General features: G+C 44.9%; 1 protein-coding gene across 1 annotated transcript; it reads left to right on the plus strand.

The window, feature by feature from the left end:
* Window positions 1-801: 801 nt before the first annotated feature.
* LOC139379434 (Rho guanine nucleotide exchange factor 15b) lies at window positions 802-21957 on the plus strand. The gene is made up of 16 exons (XM_071122246.1): window positions 802-1150; window positions 4801-5364; window positions 11421-12413; window positions 12533-12587; window positions 13182-13243; window positions 13679-13956; window positions 14465-14625; window positions 16419-16571; window positions 16777-16906; window positions 17081-17155; window positions 18656-18748; window positions 18914-19068; window positions 19282-19449; window positions 19779-19864; window positions 20038-20142; window positions 20479-21957. The coding sequence occupies exons 2-16, from the start codon at window positions 4905-4907 to the stop codon at window positions 20643-20645; spliced, it is 3141 nt and encodes a 1046-aa protein (XP_070978347.1). The 5' UTR covers window positions 802-1150; window positions 4801-4904; the 3' UTR covers window positions 20646-21957.
* The last annotated feature ends 1224 nt before the right edge of the window (window positions 21958-23181 follow it).

The raw sequence follows: 23181 nt of genomic DNA on the forward strand, positions 1-23181 counted from the left end.
AAAATTAGGCAATTTTTCAGATTGCTTTGTAAGTGACTGGATCTACTTCTCATTCATGGCAAACGGTCTTTTATTTCAAACACAAAATGCATTAATGAATAGCACTGTAATATTTGGAAAACATGGTTTCAATGTTTACATTTTGACAATAACAAATGTAATGGCTATTCAATTTAAAAAAATCATAGAATAACCAAGACTGGACTATAACCCAATAGATTATTATGAGTATGATTTGACAGTCAAAGGTGTAAACAGTGTACAGTGTAAACGTTTCTACAGACTCCAGAATTATTGAATTGTTTCAAAAAATTGTCGCTAGAAGAGAGTAGTAAACAAAACAAAAAATGAATCGTGGCTAAAGGCAATGTCGAGGGGCGGGACAGGAGACAGACACTGTCACTAGGAACTCCCTCTTGAGCACCTGTCAATTTGTGCACCTGTATGGAAGGAAATGAATAAGCATTACACAGTAAATCATCTGCGTCTACGTAATTCTGAATTATGGCAATAAGAGACCTATAGTCATACAAAAAGAAAGAGAAGATCAATATTATAAAAAGTAGGGCTATTTAAAAGGAGTTAGGCTATTTAGTAATTCCTGACAATGCTTCTCAAGCACTTCTATTATAATATCTCTCCACCAGTGTGTCAGTGTGTTGTTTTGAAAGGACGTTTACTCTATTGAAAGAGCGAGTTGTGTTCAGTTTGTGTTGTGTGAGATGAGAGGGAGACAGAGGAAAGAGAGGGTGGAGAAATCTCGGGGGGGCACAACCCCACACCGGCAGGCCCACGCACGCGAACGCAAGCAGGAAACAAAGAACTGGCAATGATGAAATCGCTCCCGAACCGCATACTAGGAGCTACAACGAAACAATAAAGAATACTCAGAGAACACTATCGTTCGTTGTGTTATTATTATCGTGTATGTTTAGACTACATTGTATTTGATGGATTTCCCATTTTTGTTGAACTAGTGAAGTTGATGCATAACCTGACTAGTGTAGCCGCGACTGATTAAATATACTTGTTTTTTTAATCGGAGGAGGACGATTTATAATCGTTGACAGGGGTTTTGTCAAGGCAACAATTTTACATGAACTGGATTGTCGTTGGATGATTGTTTACGGACGTGGATGCGAATCTACTGGTGAGTAGCATGCACTTGATTCACTGTCTGGCTGCCTACGATTTTGACAGTAGTTTCACAAAATGAATTGACATATCAAATGTTTTAGTTACATTTGTGGAACTTCAGTTCAGATTGCAAGATTTTATTGTATACATGGTCCAACACAGTATAGATATGTTTTTATTTGACAGTTTTTCATTAATGAACAATTTTCATAAACTTAAAGGTTTGAAACATGAATATGAATATTTTTGGGGGGTGTAAAAATGCAACTACGAGGCAGTGTTTGTGTGTGTGTGTGTGTGTGTTTCCTGTCAAAACACACCTTTTTCCGCTCTTCTCGACAAACAGACATAGAGAGACGATATTGTTTATAATGGCTATTGTCCGTTCTTCCCTAGACGCTGTGTCCAGTGCTCTAGATTTCTCTTCCTAAAGCCCCCGTCCTGTGACACTTAAGAGCAGATGGCCAAATAGACACACACACACACACACACACACACACACACACATGCCTGTAGTTAATGGATGAAGGTCCACTAAAGCACTTAGGATCGTCAGCTGGACTGCCAAACTGGATGGATAACACAATGAAAATCAATCTTAAAAAACTGAGTGGGTCGGTGCACACTGGGGCTCTCCAGGATTGATTGAGAGATACAATGGCAGAACGTTTTGACAGAGTGAAAGACTGGCCTAGTGACCTAGACATGATAGCATGTAGACTGTCTGCCTGCCTGCCTGAAACACAGAAGCACGCTGCTATTGACTAAAACAGGTCAGAAAGCAAGGGTGGACAATAGTTATCCATACTGATGGTTGGTCATAGACAGGCAGAGGGGGTTGTACACTTAAGGAGACATAATGCATACTGCATTGTCTATGAGTTCTTTGTGTATGTTCACAACCAACAAGCAGCCACCCCTACTTACATTGTTAATCAAAACCTGAGGCTAAAACTGGAACCAGAATTGACCCACACTGACACATCAAGCTGAAAGTCGTTAACAAGTCTAAGTTGGTGTTATGTGGTGAAGGAGTCTCTGGGTTTTTTGAGTCAAGTGTGAAAGTGTGCCATAGTCAATCGTTCATGCAGAAATATGGATACAGGTGTGCCATTGGAATCTGTACAGATGTATGATCTCACTTCTGCAGTTACAGAGAGCGATGCAATAACCTCCCTATAGAGAAGCCTTGCTGTATAGGGGGATGAGTATTGGTACGGTGACTAACCCAATCTCTCTTTTGGTTTAATACAGCAAGAGCTGTGGCTATCGACCTGCCGTTTTAGTGTCTATTTTTGAATGACCTCGCAATGAAATTAATAGTTTGTTCATGACATCAACTCTTTCCCCTTTTTTTATAGGAGGAAGGGAACTAGAAAAGGAGGTACACTTCCCTCGGCTGTTTTGTATGAATGGAGTGAATGCAACGAATGAAGGGTATTGAATGTCATGTTCCGAGCTCGTACAGAGTATCAGATGGGATGCCAGATCATCTGTTCAGAATGTCTGCGCTGCACACACCCTTAGCAAGCATTCACATTGTGCACATGTGACTTACATTCTTACAGCGTTACATTTGATCATGTCTCACCGAGATAAAAGGGCTCTTACTGTAACTTACCACGTGCTGGTAAAGATTGCTTCAGAGTGCATTGACTGCATGGAACTGTAATGTCTTCAGTGTGTTAGCTTCTTATTGGCCAAAGCGCATGACTCCCAATTCACATACCGCTCCAACAGATCCACAGGTGATACAATCTCTATTGCACTCCACACCCGCCCTTTCCCACTTGTTCAAAAGGAACACCTATGTGAGAATGCTTTTCATTGGCGACAGTTCAGCGTTCAACACCACAGTGCCCTCCAAGCTCATCACTTAGCCAAGGACCCTGGGAATGAACACCTCCCGCTGCAGATCTTGTACTTACTGATGGGACGCCCCCAGGGGGCGAGGGTAGTCAACAACACATCTGCCACGCTGACCCTCAACACGGGTGGCCCCTCAGGGGTGCGTACTTCGTTCCCTCATGTACTCCCTGTTCACCCAGTACTGCGTGGACGCTCACAACTCCAACATCAACAAGTTTGCCAACGACACAACGGTGGTAGGCCTGATCACGATGACAATGAAACAGTCTATGGGCAAGAGACCTGGCAGTGTGGCGCCAGGACAACAACCTCTCCCTGTCAGCAAGACAAATTAGCTTATCGTGGACTACAGGAAATTTTGGGCCGAGCACACCCCCATTCGCATCGACAGGGCTGTAGTGGAGCGGGTCGAGAGTTTCAAGTTCCTCGGTGTCCACATCATTAGGGATCTATCATGGTCCAAACACACCAACACAGTCATGAAGAGGGCACGACAACGCCTTTTCTCCCTTAGGAGGCTGAAAACCTGCCACCCAGGACCTCTATACTAGGCGGAATCATAGACTCCAGCCACCTAAGTCATAGACTGTTCTCCCTGCTACCGCACAGCAAGCGGTACCGATGCACCAAGTCTGGAACCAACAAGACCCTGAACAGTTTCTACTCCCAAGGCATAAGACAACGAAATAGTTAACCAAATTGCTACCTGGACTATTTAACTATCTGCATCGACCCTTTTTGCACAAACTTTTTTGACTTATCACATATGCTGTTTTTTAAAAATTGTTTACGATATGTGACTTTATTCCTAGTTATACAGTATGTACATATCTACCTCCATTGCCTTGTACCCCTGCACATCGACTCAGTACGGGTACCCCGTGTATATAGCCAAGTTATCGTTATTCATTGTGTATTTATTATTACGTGTTTTACGTTTCTATTATTTCTCTATTTTCTTTCTCTCTGTATTGTTGGGAAGGGCCCGTAAGTAAGTCAACATTTCATTGTTAGTCTACACCTGTTGTTTACAAAGCATGTGATGAATGCATTTTGATTTGACCACATGAGCCATTCCAAAACGGTACAGTAATTTCCCTGTTTCCAATCGTTTTCCTTATCTCCCTCCCCATTCCCCTCCAAATATAATTCTCTTTCTGCCTCTCTCTCTGTCTCTTTCTCTCTCTCCGTTACTTTGCTGTCGTTCATTAACAAACTTGAAATGTCTGAATGGACTCTGGCATAAAGCATTAAGGAGATTTGCTCTGTTGTTGTTGAGCTTCCTGTTGGGAAACGCATTACGTAACCTGTTTTCCCTAGATGGAAACCGTATATTTATTATTCTAGGTGGCATGCTTGCAATACGTTCAAAATTACGCCATGCCTGGGGGACATGGCACTCACTGAATTGACTGGATTCATGGTTCCTCATCTGTGGTTAGCTGTATGTCTTGGAAGGTGTGTCTCCTCCTTCCAGTCCAAAGTTCCAGTCCTCTCTCTCACCAGGACAAAGTTACTTTCCTGTCTTAGGGATCTTTAATGCAGCGACATAGCTAAGAGAACTCTATTCAATTATTTGGATTTGATTGCTAATGGATGCGCTGTGTTTTATGATGTGTGTGAAGTTTTATTACTGTCATATTACATACTTATAATGGTTGTATTACCGCATATTAGACCTGAGAACATAAAACAGTATAATGACACTAGTAGTGTGAAACTAGTCTCTGTCAGACTGTCCTCATTCAGACTTGCTGTATTCAGTCTCTCTCTCTCTCCCTTTGTCCTCTCCAGGTGAAAATGACACACCCAAACTGACTTTTGACCTGAAAGCCTGACCTCCTGACAGGTCAGGGCTCAGATTGGAATACTCCCGGAAATACAGACCACCCTCCAATATGTCCCTCCCGGAACCTTCCTTACGCCCCACGTCCCCCTTACCCTCCAGACCGGAGGCCAAACCCCGGCCCCCCATCTCCAGGAAACCCCCTCCTTCCAACGGATCCCCCTCCACCCCCTCCCAACTCGGGGAGAGGGGCAGCACAGGCAGCAATTCCAGAGGTAAAGTCAAGAGCATAGTGAGCAAGTTCAGTCACCCAGAGACTACACCTACCACCAGAGGATATGCTACACCAACTGCCAATGGCACCACCGTCAATCCTCCTCTCCGGACCCGAGGGCCCAGGAGGGCCCCCACGGTCAAGCCCAAACCGTCCCGTGCCTCCATCCAGCAGTCTGCGAGTCCAGACCAGGCCCCTCCACTGCCCATGAAGAGGAGCCGGATCCTGCGGCAGCAGAGCGACCAGGCCAAGAGGGACACCCCTGGAGGAGAGGAGGGCATCCCAGCCAGTCGATCAGGTAGAGTTTGTTTTTAATGCAATCAGATAGTGGCCGTGTCTGAAATATCTGTACTTGCGTTCTAAATAGTAGGCATTTTAGGTATGCAAAAAATATGTTTTATAGTATATGACATTTTTTAAATGTAGTATACTTTAAATGCCAGGATGTCATACTAATTTCTGCTTTTTATCTAGTAGAATTCACTGCACAATATTGAGGAAGAGAGTCGTCATGACAACAGCTGATAATCAGCTGAGGGGATGCTCTGTACCAAATGAAGGAATGGAGGGAATCAACACAACTGTGTATTAGATGACACATTCTCAGTAGGATGAGACTAGCAGGCTGATATTTGTTGCTTACTGTATTAGTTTTTACTAAACAGTACATTCTAAATAGTATGTAGTACGATTAGTACACAGTATGTAGTTTTAGTAAGTAGTAGGCAAGACAGATTTTGGACCCAGCCAGTCAGTATATCGATTGATCAATTCATGAATCAGTATTAATATCCTCTCGAAAAACTATGTTATGATAGGGACTGATAATTTGTTATGATTAGCCATGTAGCCTACCTATCTACAAGGCAAGCAATGCAGACAGAGCAACAAAATGAATTGTATTTCTACAGGTTAGCTTTCCCACGGATGCCCGTTAATCAAGTGTTGCCAACGGTAACACATGACCTAATCATCAGGAAGCGCTAACAGTAGTCCCAACCCAACCCAACAAGCTAGCCCTAGGGTGGCAAGTTAAGAAAAAAATCTGTCCGGTATTTGAGTGTTACAAACATTGACACGTTTCTTTGCCAGTTTGATACCATATGAAGCATGCCACATGCGAGTGCAGTATGTGCGGTATGTTCCTTTGAGAGCGGAATCTGTGCTCAGGTGTGTTGCCTCATTCCTGTTTTCCCTTTACCCAGAGACAAAATGACTACCCTAACAGCCGGAAACCGGTTCTGTCAGTGCACCTGTATAGATAAACCGGTTTCTCTTGAATGGTGTTTTATCTCAATTTATTTTATTTTTGTTATATTTATTGAACTAGGAAAGTCAGTTAAGAACACATTATTATTTACAATGACGGCCTACCAAGAGGCAAAAGGCCTCCTGCGGGGTCGGGGGCTGGGATTAAAAATAAAATCAAAATATAGGACAAAACACACATCACGACAAGAGAGACACCACAACACTACATAAAGAGAGACCTAAGATGACAACATAGCATGGCAGCAACACATGACAACGCAGCATGGTAGCAACACAACATGGTAGCAGCACAAAACATGGTACAAACATTAATGGGCACAGACAACAGCACAAAGGGCCATAAGGTAGAGACAATAATGCATCACGCGAAGCGGCCACAACTGTCAGTAAGCGTGTCCATGATTGAGTCTTTGAATGTAGACATGGAGATAAAACGGTCCAGTTTGAGTGTTTTTTGCAGCTCGTTCCAGTCGCTAGCTGCAGCAAACTAAAAAGAGCCGCGACCCAGGGATGTGTGTGTGCTTTGGGGACCTTTAACAGAATGTGATTGGCAGAATGAGGGCTGCAGTAGGTATCTCAGATAGGGGGGAGTGAGGCCTAAGAAGGTTTTATAAATAAGCATCATCCAGTGGGTCTTCAAATCAAATCAAATTTGATTTGTCACATACACGTGTTTAGCAGATGTTATTGCGGGTGCAGCGAAATGCTTGTGTTTCTTGCTCCAACAGTGCAGTAATATCTAACAATTTCACAACAATACACACAAATTTAATGTAAAGGAATGAAGAATACATAAATATTGGGTGAGCAATGTCAGAGCGACATAGACTTAGTTACAGTTGAATAGGATAGAATACAGTAGATGCATATCAGTCTCTCTGTCCCAGCTTTGATGCACCTGTACTGACCTCGCTTTCTGGATGATATCGGGGTGAACAGGCGGTGGCTCGGGTGGTTGTTGTCCTCAATTATCTTTTTGGCCTTCCTGTGACATTGGGTTCTGTAGGTGTCCTGGAGGGCAGGTACTTTGCCCCCGGCAATGCGTTGGGCAGACTGCACCACCCTCTGGAGAGCCCTGCGGTTATGGGCGGTGTAGTTGCCGTACCAGACGGTGATACAGCGAGACAGGATGCTCTCAATTTTGCATCTGTAAAAGTTGGAGGGTTTTAGGTGCCAAGCCAAATTTCTTCAGCCTCCTGAGGTTAAAGAGGTGCTGTTGCTCCTTCTTCACCACACTGTCTGTGTGTGTGGACCATGTCAGTTTGTCAGTGATGTGTACGTCGAGGAACTTGAAGCTTTCTACCTTCTCCACTGCGGTCCCGTCGATGTGGATAGGGTGGTGCTCCCTCTGCTGTTTCCTGAAGTCCATGATCAACTCCTTTGTATTGTTGACATTGGGTGAGACATTGGGTGAGAGGTTACACTTACAGGGCTCTCACCTCCTCCCTGTAGGCTGTCTTGTCATTTTCGATAATCAGGCCTACTACTGTTGTCATCTGCAAGTACAAGGAGGGGGCTGAGCACGCATCCTTGTGGGGCCCCAGTGTTGAGTATCAGCGGAGTGTAGGTGATTTTTCCTACCTACACCAACTGGTGTCAGGATGTCCAGGACCAAGTTGCACAGGGCAGGGTTTAGACCCAAGAACACAAGCTTAATGATGAGCTTGGAGGGTACTATGGTGTTGAATGCTGAGCTATTGTCAATGAACAGCATTCTTACATAGGTATTCCTCTTGTCCAGATGCTATTGGGCAGTGCGATGGCGATTGCATTGTCTGTGGATATATTGGGGCGGAAAGCAAATTGAAGTGGATCTAGGGTGTCAGATAAGGTAGAGGTGATATGATCCTTGACTAGTCTCTCAAAGCACTTCATGATGACAGAAGTGAGTGCTAGTGAGTGATAGTCATTTAGTTTAGTTACCTTTGCTTTCTTGGGTCCAGGAACAATGGTGGACATCTTGAAGCATGTGGGGACAGTAGACTGGGATAGGGAGGGATTGAATATGTCCGTAAACACTCCAGCCATCTGGTCTTCTCTGAGTATGCCGAAGCCTGAAGCACGGCAATCTTCTCTGTCTGCGCCATTTTCAAAATTGCGACGGGTGTAGTGTACAGAGATTACCAGTTTTGTACAGTAGTATAGAGTGCAGTTGTGCCCTATAAGAAGCATTGTTGGCAAATATTTTTTTTGTTGTTGTTTTAAAAAAAAATTCACCCCCTTATCTCCCCAATTTCGTGGTAGTTACTATCTTGTCTCACCGCTACAACTCCCGTACAGGCTCGGGAGAGACGAAGGTCGAAAGACATGCGTCCTCCGAAACACAACCCAACCAAGCCGCACTGCTTCTTAACACAGTGCTCATCCAACTCAGAAGCCAGCCGCACCAATGTGTCGGAGGAAACACCGTGCACCTGGCGACCTGGTTAGTGTGCACTGCGCCCGGCCCGCCACAGGAGTCGCTAGTGTGTGATGAGACAAGGATATCCCTACCGGCCAAACCCTCCCTAACCCGGACGATGCGAGGCCAATTGTGCGTCGCCCCATGGACCTCCTGGTCGCGGCCAGCTGCGACAGAGCCTGGGCGCGAACCCAGAGTCTCTGGTGGCACAGCCCACTGCGCCACCCGGGAAGCCTCATTGGTGGCAAATCTGATGGCCGAATGGTAAAGAACATCTAGCCGCTCGAGAGCACCCTTGCCTGCCGATCTATAAATTACGTCTCCGTAGTCTAGCATGGGTAGGATAGTCATCTGAATCAGGGTTAGTTTGGCAGCTGGGGTGAAAGAGGAGTGATCACGATAGATGAAACCAAGTCTAGATTTAACCTTAGCCCGCAGCTTTGATATGTGCTGAGAGAAGGACAGTGCACCATCTAGCAATACTCCCAAGTACTTGTATGAGGTGACTACCTCATGCTGTAAACCCTCAGAGGTAGTAATCAAACCCTCAGAGGTAGTAATCACACATTCTTCTTACCAAACCACATTACTTTTGTTTTGGAGGCGTTCAGAACAACGTTAAAGGCAGAGAACGTTTGTTGGACACTAAGAAAGCTTTGTTGTAGAGCGTTTAACATTAAATCCGGGGAGGGGCCAGCTGAGTATAAGACTGTATCATCTGCATATAAATGGATGATAGGGGCCTCCCGAGTGGCGCATTGGTCCAGCTGTACCACTAGAGATCCTGGTTTGAGTCCAGGCTCTGTCGTAGCCGGCCGCAACTGGGAGACCCATGGGGTGGCTCCCAATTGGCCCATCGTCGTCCAGGTTAAGGGAGGGTTTGGCCGGCACATATGTCGTTGTCCCATCGCGCTCTAGTGACTCCTGTGGAGTGCCAGACACATACACGCTGACACGGTCACCAGGTGTACGGTGTTTCTTCAGACACATTGGTGTGGATGGCTTCCGGGTTAAGCGGGCATTGTGTCAAGAAGCAGTTCGGCTTGGTTGGGTCCTATTTTGGAGGATGCATGGCTCTCGACCTTCGCCTCTCCCAAGTCCGTTTGGGAGTTGCAACGATGAGACAAGACTGTAACTACCGATTGGATACCACGAAATTGGGGAGGAAAAATGGGTAAAACGTTTTTTTTTAAACAAAAAAACAAATATAAATGGATGAGAGAGCTTCCTACTGCTTGAGCTATGTTGTTGATGTAAATTGAGAAGAATGTGGGACCTACGATCGAGCCTTGGGGTACTCCCTTGGTGACAGGCAGTGGCTGAGATAGCAGATGTTCTGACTTTATACCCTGCACTCTTTGAGGGAGGTAGTTAGTAAACCAGGCCAAAGACCCCTCAGAGACATCAATACTACCTGCCTGAACGAGAGCCAGTCAGCCTGAGTATGCGTGTGCCGAGTGATTTACCAAATGGAATTCTTGAGGTGGAGTAACTCTGCCAGATCACGATTGATGAGCATTTTATGGCATGTTCATCAGACAGCTTCTACCTCATCAATGATACTAACCTGGTTAAGTAAAGGAATAAATAAATAAACATATCCCACGCGGGCGTCTGTCCGTCCGTTCGTGTGGTTGTGCGTGCATGTATGTGTGTGAGTGAATGGCAAAGAGAGGAAGAGGCTGAGTAGAAATCTAGAAGAGTGGTAGAGAAAGAAAGAGGGGGAGAGCTGACTGAGAGAAAGCAAGAGGGTTCCTGTCCAAAACTGCAAGAAAAATAAGGAACAGGAACTAGTAGCATTTCTGACTGCAGAAAAGAACAAACAATATCAAAATAGTATTAAACACTCATCAGGTTAAACAACTTAAGAATTCTTCCCCAAGTTTATGTGACAAAGCAAAAAACAAATCATGAAAGTAGGAGCAACAATTGAAAGTATTATAAAAATAGGAAGGTTGCATGTTAATTTGGCTAAAACAGTGAAGTTTCTCTCTCTCTCTCTCTCTCTCTCTCTCTCATACACACACACACACGATTTGACTGATGTGCATTCCATTTCCATAAATATTTTATGGCATGCTCATCAGACAGCTTTTACCTTGTCAAGTCTTTACTGTCAAGGCACTGGAGACTTCCTCTATTTGCATTGCACTTGTGCTGACTGGCCAGTCCACTTTGTGTTTAATGCCTAAGGCTTAATGTTGACCTTCAGGACACACAGACAGACAGACAGACAGACAGACAGACAGACAGACAGACAGACAGACAGACAGACAGACAGACAGACACAGACAGACAGACAGACAGACAGACAGACAGACAGACAGACAGACAGACAGACAGACAGACAGACAGACAGACAGACAGACAGACAGACATGTCCTGTTACCACAGGACCAGACTAGACAGGAAGCGACCACAATGATCAGTGAACTCCATCTGCCAAGGGTCAATACAGGCCTGGAATGGAGTAAGTAATCCCAAAGTCTTGGAGTTCTTGGTAACATAAAAGCCAAACAAAACAGAACAAAAAACGTGTCTTTCTGATGCTTTATTCATTTCCTGTTAATGCAAACATATAAGCAAAAATGGGGCAGTGGATGTTAAAAGGGATGGGTTACGTTAGTAACATGTTATGGCCTCTCAAACCATCTAACTCTGTGTCCCTCCCTCTCCCCCAGCACCTGACGGAAAAGAGGTAGAGCTTCAGCTGATTGGAGGAGTGGAAGTTGAGCCGGAGCACGGTTTAGGCACGCCCCTTAGCCCATGCTGCGACCAGGACTGCAGTTGTGTGTGCCACCTCCACCGGCCCGGCATGAAGCTGATATGGGTTCCCATCAACAAGGAAGAAGAGGAGGAGGAGGAGGAGGAGGAGGAGATTGTTCTGGAAGAGGAAACAGAGGAGGAGGAGAGAGGAAGGGATGGGGAGAGCGAGGCAGGGGATGAGGAGGAGGAGGAGGAGGGGGGGAGCGGTTTGTTGAGTGAGGAACGGGCAGGGCAGAGATTCAAGAAGGCAAAGTTTAACCAGGTTCTGGATGTGATGATAGCTAAAGGGAACCGGAGAAGGTCAGACCCAGGATCCCAGGTCATTCTGGCCTCCTTGGCCTTAAAACGCTCCCAGTCACCCCCAATCCCCCCTAAAAGAACCCAATCTCCCCCAAGCCATTTGAATGCCTTCATAGAGGAGGAGGACTCTATATATGAAGCTACTCTACTAATGGTGGAGCCAACACCCAGAAAGATCTGTCAAGAACTGGACATTAAGAAACCGGTCCGTTGGTCAAAACTGTCCTCCAGCAACTCGGAGGAAAACACTTCAATCCAGTCCGATTCGGACCCATCCCAAACCCAGACTACCGAGGACGCCCCTCCGGCCATCCCACCTCGGGTACCCCTTGCCCAGGACAAGTCCAAAACACCTGGCCACAACCTAACGCCCGTTCACAGGGGGGGTATCGCCTTACCTCAGCCCACCGCGGAGGAGTGGCGCTCCCTGCACCCCTCATCCCCCAACCATTCCTCTAGTCCCATAGTACCCCACCGGGTGGCCCCTCCACCCCCCACCAGCCCCCTGCTGCCCCACCGAGTCCCCCCACCTCAGCCCCCCAAAACGGGCAGGGACGACAGGAGACTCAGTAACATCTCCGGCCATTCCATCAACCAAGCTATAAAAGGTTGGTATAAAAGTAAACATGCAATAAACCTGTTTTCTAGCATCTTTTCTCGTGAGAGGTCAGATATATACAATATAAAAGGAAGGGTATATTGTTCATTCTTTTGTGTTTCCCTCTAGAACAAGAGGAGGATGGACGCACTAAAGGAGAGAAGGAGGACACAGAGGAAGACTGGTAAGTTCTTGTCTCTCTTCTGTTGACGTCCATTTTTCCTCTTCTACTCTCATCTCATATGTCTTTGTTTTGGCCCTGTTGAAAATCTTACTTCCTCCCTTCCTGTAAGTTACCACAGATCAGTGTGGGTTGGATCAATGAAGGTGATAGTGTATCACTTATCCAATCACATATCAGTGATTACCTCATGGAAGGAAAGGAAGAAGAATGCATTTAGCCAAGTTGTATCTATGATCATATATTCTCCATTCATGTTCTATTGATATCTGTAAATCAACCAATTAAATCAAGCCACAGCCGGCCATGATTACAGACACCTGTGTGTCTTTTCAAACTATATAAACGGGTGACCCGCAGTATTTGTCATTATACGCTGATGAGAAATGATGTTATTAAATTATTGCATCTGACCTCCTAGAGTGTGCGGCTCTCCTATTCTTTTTCACGTGCTCTACTCCGATAGCCAGCACCTCGCCTAAAAAGGTGTGCGTTTCTTTCGCCTCCAAAGGGTTAGAACCGGGCCTATGTTTCACTAATTAACACTTTCCCAGCTTAGTCAGTTATCTAACACCCTGCCCTTCTTTCTTGTCCCAGTACGCCTGTAGCCCCACCCAGGAGAGGATCCTATATTGACTGGGAGTCCAGACTGCAGGATGGTAAGGTTACCAGGAGAGGGTACTATATTGACTGGGAGTCCAGACTGTAGGATGGTAAGGTTACCAGGAGAGGATCCTATATTGACTGGGAGTCCAGACTGTAGGACGGTAAGGTTACCAGGAGAGGGTCCTATATTGACTGGGAGTCCAGACTGTAGGATGGTAAGGTTACCAGGAGAGGATCCTATATTGACTGGGAGTCCAGACTGCAGGATGGTAAGGTTACCTGACACAAGCATAACACACCCAAAATATCAGACACTGTTGAATCAGGTGACAAAATGACATGCAAATGTAGGTGTAAAAGAAACAGAAAATGTTTGGTATGTCATCATTGTTTGAGGGTCACCCAAAAATTAATACCCCACATATTAATACCTAATCTATTTGTATTAAGAGATTGTTTGCCCTTTGACCCCTCTGTGACCTCCTTAGAGCCTCTGTACCAGACGTACCGCGCCACTGTCATCACCAAGGAGATCCGGCGCCAGACGGTGTGCCGCAACATCAGCAAGACTAGTGCCGACTACCACATGGACTGGACTGCCCGCCGTGGTGGTGTGGGCATGGGGTCGGGTGGCGTGGGGGCGGTGGGCAGTGGTACTATTCCATTGCCCACCCCGGGCCAGAGCACCCTGTGGCAGGACATACCAGGAGTACGGGACAGTGGGGTGCTGGAGACTCTCAGCCCTGAACAGTGCAAGTACCAGGAGGTGAGGAAGAAGGGGAAAGAGGAGAAGGGGGTAGGGAGAGGCAATTCAGCAATAAAAGATAAAGGAAGATTTGAATGGACGTTGTCATTTATTAAGATGGAATCCCCCAGTGAGTGAAGAGCAAGTGTCCAGGTTTTCGAAGATTCCGTTTTTTTATAGAATCGTCAGTAGGAAAAACTCAAATTTGATGGTGATATTCAATTACGGTTTGAATTTCATATGTATATACTGTACTCGATACCATCTACTGCATCTTGCCTATGCCGTTCTGTACCATCACTCATTCATATATCTTTATGTACATATTCGTTATCCCCTTACACCTGTGTGTATAAGGTAGTAGTTGTGGAATTGTTAGGTTAGATTACTCGTTGGTTATTACTGCATTGTCGGAACTAGCACAAGCATTTCGCTACACTCGCATTAACATCTGCTAACCATGTGTATGTGACAAATAAAATTTGATTTGAAATGTATGAATTCACCGTACCATTCTCTCTTCCCTCAGAGTATGTTTGAGGTGTTGACATCGGAAGCGTCGTACCTGCGTTCCCTAAGAGTTCTCACAGAACACTTCCTGGATTCCCGGGATCTGGACGAAGCGCTGATCATCCGGGACAGGAAGACCCTCTTCTCCAATGTCCTGCGAGTCCGGGAGGTCAGCGAGAGGTAAGAGGGAGAGAGAGGAGTAAAGGGATTCTCAGCTAACAGTTGGGAGTCAGAGGAAGGAAGGAAATAAGGAATAGCATCTGACGCAGATTGTTAGATTTACACCGTTCGATCAGGACAATTTATACCGTTAGATCATGACAAATCAAATAAAAGGTTTATCATACACAGTTTAGCAGATGTTATAGCCGGTGCCGCACTAAGCTCCTAACAGTGCAGTAGAATGTCAAACAAGTACACAAATAATCAGAAACAAGAAATCAATAATGTCAGAATGAATCCAATGATCGAGTTGATCCCATTAGATCAGGAAAATGTATCATGTTAGATCAGAACAATCCTGGTTGTAGGAAAGCTATAATGTGTGCAGAGTGGAGACCCAGCACAACAGTGACCACCACAGCCACAGGCCACTGCTTTATCCTTGACGTGACATGAAACAAGGAGGCTGTGTTTTGCCCCACGTTTACACCTGTAGAGAGTGTAACGCCCCCTTTTTGGTCTTTTGCATAGTAGCAAAGTGGTTCCTATGCAGTCCATGCACAATGTTCATACTGAATACAAGCAGTCTGGTGTTCAGTAGGAACCATGGGCGTTGCCAGCCCTGGGTGTTGCTTTTGTAGAAATCTATTCCTATGTAGCTTAGTTGGTGTCAAAGAGAAGGAAGGGGGGGGGGGGGGAATCAAATGTTTGTGTGTTCCATTTTGTTGTATGATCTTGCATGACCTTGAAAGACAAATTGCCATTCTAATCACATTAAACATTTTTGTCTATGGAGACATTTTGTGAATATATTACTCAACCTCTTTTATCCTGACTTTTACTGCGTCAATTTTATTGATTGAAAACTACATTTGGCAATTGCAGCCACTCACTAACAGGTGGCCCTTATCTTTAGAATACATTTTTACATCCTTTTGGCAAATATACATTTTAGAAGACCAGCCTACAAATAAATGTCTACAACACGTACGTATTCTGATGACATGATGATCGATGCTTGGCTGCCGTTTGACAAATACAAATAATCTCTCTCTTTTATCCATAATAACCTCATCATCTAGGCTATACCAGCACTGCATCTGCAAGCTTTTGGCTAAGACCCACGTGCCAATACCAGCGTGGGAACATTAGCTATATAACGCAACATTTTTGTGACAGAACCATCATTAGAGTTGAATATGCAATGAAGGCCCAATTCACTTTTTTTTTTTAAATGTATCTGGTACATGGGAATCTAACCGCAAAAGTAATTTTTATGTGCAGTAAGTCATCACGCAACAAGTGAATTTGATGGAAATGCATCTCTGGTGGCATATAGTTTTTATGCAGATTTTAGAATATTCACATGAAAATCTGTCGCCAATTGGATGGAAACCGTGCTCGAGTTATTTCCTGATAGTTGCTGGTTAAAAATGCAATCTACACAAGACCTTCTAATCGGCAAGTTTGAATGGCCGTGAGTTTCGGCTTTCCATAGTGATATCACCACATGGTAAATTGGTTAATAGACCAATAACAACATAGTTCCAAACCTCTCTGCCAATAACAGCTAGTTTTTAGTTTTCCCCTCACCACAAAATTCTTTGTTGATAAATAGTTTTTGGCTAAAAAGCTAATTTTGCCAATTTTAATGGAAATCCAATACAGTAAGGTACATAGTTGTTACCCAGGAATGATGTAATATTGATATGAAAAGAAACAGCTGCATTGGACCTCTTTAATAAACCCCTCATCAATAGAATAAACCATAACCTTTGCCCTTTCGACCCCCCCCCCCCCCCCCCCATTAGGTTTCTGAAGGACCTGGAGGACCGAATGGACGAAGGTCTGGTGTTCTCCGACATCTGTGACATCATCCACTACCACGCACAGCACAACTTCCCGGCCTACATCGACTACGTCCGCAACCAGATCTACCAGGAGAAGACCTACACATCCCTCATGTAAGTATGGGTCTATTACTAGATCTCAGAGGTAGGGTTGCAAAATCCTGGTCATTTCCCCCAAATTCCCAGATTTTCCAGAAATCCAGATCGGAAAATTCCCAGATTTCCTGATTTTGAGAATGTTGACGGAGGCATCTTGGTCTGATCATTTACCCAGCAAACTAGAAAAAGATGGGACACTGAATAATGTGTGTCCCCACAGGAAAACCAATGTGGCGTTTGCCACGGTCATCACCCGTCTGCAGGAGTCTCCTCAGTGCCAGCGGCTGCCATTCATGTCCTTCCTGCTGCTGCCCTTCCAACGAATCACACGCATTAAGATGCTCATCGAGGTTAGCGGTATCATGGGAACTGTTTTTTTGGGTCACTGTGAAGTGGACTAGAAAGTGTTTTCTATCACAATGAAATGCATGAAACCTTATGACTATTAGATTTTTTTGCCTTGAATCCAGATCATCATTTGTTTGTATTGTGTAACATGGCTTATTGTTGCTTTTGTTCATCAGAACATCCTGAAAAGAACAAAGGAGGGGACTACAGAGGAACAGACCGCCTCCAAGGCCCTGGACTCTGTTTCCAAGGTAACACACCTCTCCTGTTTCCATCCAGCAGTCTGCCTGCCCACAGACATACCGATTGTTCCATTCTAAAGCACTGTTCCACACCGTTCTGGAATATGGAACAACGGCGTCAGTCCACTGGTCTATTGTGTGGGATAGAGGATATCCTATTGCGAGAGGACAGAGAGAGTGACTCAGTGTGTCACTGAAGACAATGACAATCTGAGTATAGAGATAAGAGATGAGGACTCCCAGCTAGCATATTTGGTTCCTTGGAAGTTGTGTGAACGTACATTTTTGGTTTCCCATTGGTTCTGGGAACAAAGTCATACATTTCCTGACTGGTAAAACAGAATGTTTTTTAAACGTTCTGAGAACGGAAGTGAAAATTTAGACTGTTCTGGGAATGTACATTTTTAGTTTGCAGGGAGGTTCTGAGAACATTTTACGGTTCCCTGAAAGTTTTCCTGGAAGGTTTTAATACTGTTCTGAGAATAAGACTTTTAATAACATTGCTTGCTTAGTTTGGGTTAACTGTTTTGAAATCCAAGCACAGATAGGAAACATGGAAATTAATTTGCTTTGGAATTAATCATGCTAACATGTTTCTTTTTTGCTTTACTCTGGCACGGCGTCAGTGAGATTCAAACCTATGATCTCCTGTCCACAATCCATGGAATTGGTACGCTGTGCCACCAGGATGGAGGAAGCATGCCTTTTTTTAAATTCATACAAAGCTGTTCATTTAAGTCTATTCAAACAAACCCCATTTAAAAGGGAACAAGCACTCATTAACACAGTTAACAAGATCAAGGATAGAGAGAGTTTTGTTGATGCTGAGAACAGAATGTACATGTTTTTAAATAACATTCTTAGAATGTTCTTTGAACGATGCTAATATTTTCTTATAGTTTTTATGGAAAATGTTCTTAATGTTCTGAGAACATGTCGTTAAATAGAACCATGAGGAAAACGTTATGCTGAAGTACTGAAATTCCCACAGAATAACTTTGTTTCTTAACGTTCTCGGAATGTTCTGAGGACATTACTTTATTTAGAACCATGAGACTTGTGGAAAACGTTATGCTGAAGTACTGAAATTCCCACCTATGAAACATATGGTTCTCAGAACGTTATGTGCTAGCTGGGTATGCTGCACCATTCCCAGAACATGGTGTGAATGTTGTTTGCAAAATAACCATGCTCTTACCAAGCTCCAAGAAACATATGGTTCAAGGGGACATTACAGTATGTGTTACCTGGGCTGCCGGTTGCTGCTGTGCTAGCTAGTGTTATTCAAGAAGGGAGGGATCCTCTTGAAAAAGAGAAGAACTTGATACACTTGTGATAGCGAGGAATGGGGATTTTCATGAAATTAGAGAAGGGCTATGAGGATTATTTCTCTTGTCTGTCTGAGAGGAAAAGTGAAGGGGCAGCCAAGGTGTCTCTGATCTACTGTTTTCATTCAGTCTCTTGTTCTTTGTCTCATACAATTTCTCTTTTTCTTTCACTTTTCCTCAGATCATAGAGGAGTGCAACACCCAAGTGGGGAAGATGAAACAGGTGGAGGAGCTGATCCACCTCTCCAAGACGCTGGAGTTTGACAAGCTCAAGGTAATCAATGAATTAATCAGTCAGTCAGTCATTCAGTTATTACACCACCCAAATACAATATGAGCCTATCCCTTTCTAATTGATTCTTATACATTTCTCCTCTCCTCTCTCTCTCTTCCTCTCCCTATGTTCCTCTCCCTCTAACCTTCCCCGCCTCTCTATCAGGCCATCCCCATCATCTCCCAAACCCGTTTCCTGGAGAAGCGTGGGGAGGTACAGGAGATGGCTAAAGGGGGCAACCTCTTCAACCTGCGTCCCAAGTTCACCCCTGTCTACCTCTTCCTCTTCAACGACCTGCTCATCATCGCCACCAAGAAGGGGTGAGTCCCCCTTATGGTGTTCATAAGGCTTTATGAAGCCTTCACAAAACCTTCATAAGGCCTTTATTAATGATTCACAAGTAATGTATAACACGTCATGCTAGAATATAGAGGGTGGCTCTACATTCACATGTTCTACACTCATACAGTCTATGACTCATCTTACTGTCCCAGCCCATCAATGTGATTGGTTCCTCCTCTTATCTCCATTAGTTCGGAGCGTTTCGTGGTGATGGACCACGCCCACCGTTCCCTGGTCCAGGTTCAACCAATAAGAGAGGACCAGGCCCTGAGCCCTAGCTATGAACACTGTTTCTGTCTGACTCTACTGGAGAACCACCAGGGACGCATGATGGAGAGGCTGATGAAGGCCTCCTCACAGTGAGTAGAACACTGTGTGATATGGAGCACATGGGGATGTGTGAAACTTACTCCTCAGCCTGAAGTGTCCCCACTTGCACCACCGAATAGTTCACTTTTCGGTGACGCCTACTGGTAAAACGCTTCGGGAGGGTGGTCACGTGTGCTAACAAAGCAGAAGTACTAGGTTTGAGCCTCTGTGTGAGCCGAAACAGGAGGAAGTGGTACTCGCTAAACGAGCAGCGTGACATCCTTTACAAATACACAAGTTTATTCACACTCTATGGTCTGTTTCACAAGTCCATTCTCTCTTTCTCCTTTTTGCTTTTCTTTCTACCTGACCTGCACAGGTCTGACCTGCACAGGTGGATAGCAGCGTTCCCTAACCCTGGTAACCATGATGGAGATCAGGAGGAAGTCATCTATGATGACTGGGGTGAGTGACTGGGTTAGCTAGCCGCAGTTAGGAAGCCATTAGTGACTCAGCTAGTTGCCAAATTCAACCATCCACACACCCATTTAGTCTCCGTTTGCCTTATTGTAAGTACATGGACACACTTTGTGGTTTGTATTTGTGTGGTTTCTTGATATTTACTGTTGTGTCCTCAGACTGTCCTCAGGTGCAGTGTGTGGAGCAGTACATTGCTCAGCAGGCTGATGAGCTCACCCTGGAACCCACGGAGATCATCAACGTGGTGCGCAAGACCAACGAGGGTAAGACCTGGCAGGACACTAATGACCTGTCATGTGGTTAGTTAGGAAACTGGGTAGCACTTTAATTTACAAATCCAGAAATGATCCGGTCATTACATAACACAATAATAACCAATCCAATTAACCCACTTCTTTTCCCCAACTCTCTGTTATCCCGAAAATTCTAATTCAACCCTTTAACCTACCTTATCCTCTATACTGTAGCAGTTTGATTTGTGAATGTTATTTTGCATGATTTATATGTAAACATCCTAACCCCCCCTGCATTCACCCATCCCTCTTCTTCGCCTTCATTCTCCACCTCCTTTCCCTCCCTCGTTCCCTCTATCTCTCCAGGTTTGTACGAGGGGATCCGTCTCTCCGACGGACAGAAGGGTTGGTTCCCCGTGGAGAACGTTTTAGAGATCACCAACGAGCATGTGCGGCGACGGAACCTTCGGGAGCGCTACCGGGTCATTCAGGCCGCCAGCATCGTCACCAACAAGGTCAAGACCCTTCCATAATGTTGACGGAACGTCAAGGGAACATTCCAGAATAGTAAAGACCATGCCTTGAGGTCACCTTAATGGTGACAGAACATCAGGAGAACGTCATTCGAACATTGACAAAATGTTACAGAACATTTAACTGGATAGGGGAGAGTGAACCAGTGCCTGCTCTGCATGCTCCCCTGAATAACTCTTAGCTGTAGATATGAGATTTCTGAGAAGCGCTATCTCACTGTGGGTTTTGACTAGAGGCGGCTTGACATTTGCATAAAGTAGAGCAGAGATCGTTTTTTTTCTCTACCTGCCCGTTAGCCGGGTTCTCGCTGTTCACCTTCCCACAGTTCCCCACACATTTCTCTGCGTGCCCTCGTTGAAAATGAATGGGGCAGAACTTGCGGAATTCATTGTTTGTGAAAACCCTACGCTATCATATCATGCAATTAGCATGTTTTCATTTTGTACAAATTACTCATTTGTTGGAAGTTGTGGGGGAATGTTTTTTTTTAGGGAACTTTAAAGAACCAGGAAATGAAAAATATGGGAGGAGGATGATGTACTAATTTATTACAGGCAAACAAAAATGGACTCCTCTCTTTAATGTTGAGTATGTATTTGAGTGAGAGTGTATAGTATGAGTGAGAGTGTATGTTTGTGTGTGTGCGAACCTGCACCTAACCCCACACACTGCCATAGGAAAGCTCCAGGTGAAAAGTTCCCCTGCATCAATGTCAGTCAGCTATACCATACCAGTTTGCACGTATCAGGTGGTATATCAAGTATAGATCAAACTCTGAAGTGCCTTCCAATGGATTGTACTCGAAGCACAAGTCCTACAGCTGTTGTATCGTCGTCACTACAGGGTTGAATATATTTGACTGCCATTTCTGGACACAAAAAAAGTCATAGCCAAGTCGCAAACATAATGTCAAGACCACAAAACCTGGTTGTTTGTGATGTACAGTAGTAATATTGGTAACATGGAGCTCTAGTGAAGCCATACTGTTATGATATCAACAGGTCTCTATTACTTCTTTATACAACGGGCGGGTCGATTGGTGATTGGCAATCGATTGGCGATTGGTTAAAACCACATTCCATTCCGTTTGTTTGAGTGAGTGGGTTTACTCTGGTTCAAGACCAGTGTTCTTATTAAAACTCGATCATGTTTTTCAATGGGAGTGTTTTTTTCAACAGATCAAATAAGATTGACTTTAGTCTGAAATATGAATATAATATTTGAACTATTTGGCAAATAACAAAATACAAAAAGGCACAAAGGAAAATGAAGTGGTTAATTAAACTGTGTGGTGCACACTTGTAAAAAGGTCTTCAATTACAGTTTTGTTTTCTCGAATTGAACCTGAGATTAACAGTCATATGTTGTGCACATTTGTGGGCGATTAACTGAAATGAGGACAACATGGGGTTACGAGGTCACCCAGTATTAACAGGGCATCCACAGCCATCCCCTCAGACTCTGTGACAGTCCCATTTCTCAGAGCCACCGCATCACAAATACTGGTCATTGGAGGCAAAGCTTCTGGGGATAGGCAGCTTTCATCATCTTCTAATGGCAGTGTATCACCATCACACTCTTCGGGTGAGAAGTACTGGAGATGTAGATTCTCAGGGCTTCTGTTAGAGGGCCTGTCCAGGGTCTGAGTCTGGTTCCAGGGCCCTTCATCATCCATCAGACTGACCGACTCCTCGTCCATAGTGAGCAATGCGTTCGCTGCCTCCAGCTCCACAACAGACCTCAGTCTGGGCTGGTTCTGATGTTGGGGCTCCAAGATGTCCAACACAAAGAGCTGGTCCTCTCTATGACAGAGCCCCATCTCTTCAGCTGGAGATGGTTTGGTGGACTGACCCACTGATAGCTGGCTAAGGGTTGAGGTGTGATCAATTGGTGATGTCCCTTCAGGACAAGCCACCTGTTAGTAAGATTATATATTATTAGGAATTTATTTTGTATCTTTACAGACTCACAAAAAGTTGCCCATAAACACAGATCTAGGATCTGATTACTACCCCAGTCCTTCAGGAGGGAAACCTAACACTGACCTTAGATCAGCTACTAGAGGTACATTTCAACCTACTTCCTTATTTACCTGGGTGGAGATGACGGCAGTGGTGACCTCTGGATGGGCAGGCTTTTGGTGATGGAGCTTCAGTAGGTTGGTTATAGCCTGATCCTCCTCCAGGCTTAGCTGGATCACAGCCTGACTCCGTCCCCTCTCTCTGGGCCTGGGTGCAAGGGGCCTCAGCCTGGGGGTGATGGGCAGATGGGGAGGGTCCCTCCTCCAGGTGTGGCCACCCAGGTCTCTGGTAGGGTGAGCTTGTGTTCTGAAGGGGTCAGGTCTGACGGGGGGTGCGGGGCGAAAGGACATGATGGGGCGAGGGGTGTTGAGTTGGAAGCACTCAAAAACCTGCCGTGGAGGGTAAGAAGGGAGTAGTATGGTTCATTTGCAGTTACTGCTTTTGTGTGCAAAATACACAAGCGGTCTGTTGTATATCCAGTGCATAATGTAAATAGTGGAGTCCTATGTAGCTC

This window comes from Oncorhynchus clarkii, chromosome 21, assembly GCF_045791955.1.
Source record: "Oncorhynchus clarkii lewisi isolate Uvic-CL-2024 chromosome 21, UVic_Ocla_1.0, whole genome shotgun sequence".
NCBI classification, from domain to species: domain Eukaryota; kingdom Metazoa; phylum Chordata; class Actinopteri; order Salmoniformes; family Salmonidae; genus Oncorhynchus; species Oncorhynchus clarkii.

Bases quoted from the DNA above. Each gene is read 5' to 3' on its own strand.
- LOC139379434 (XM_071122246.1), top strand. From the start codon at position 4,905: ATGTCCCTCCCGGAACCTTCCTTACGCCCCACGTCCCCCTTACCCTCC. The intron at 12,588-13,181 runs GTAAGTTCTTGT...TTCTTGTCCCAG, and splicing joins GAGGACACAGAGGAAGACTG to TACGCCTGTAGCCCCACCCA. The intron at 19,069-19,281 runs GTGAGTCCCCCT...TATCTCCATTAG, and splicing joins ATCATCGCCACCAAGAAGGG to TTCGGAGCGTTTCGTGGTGA.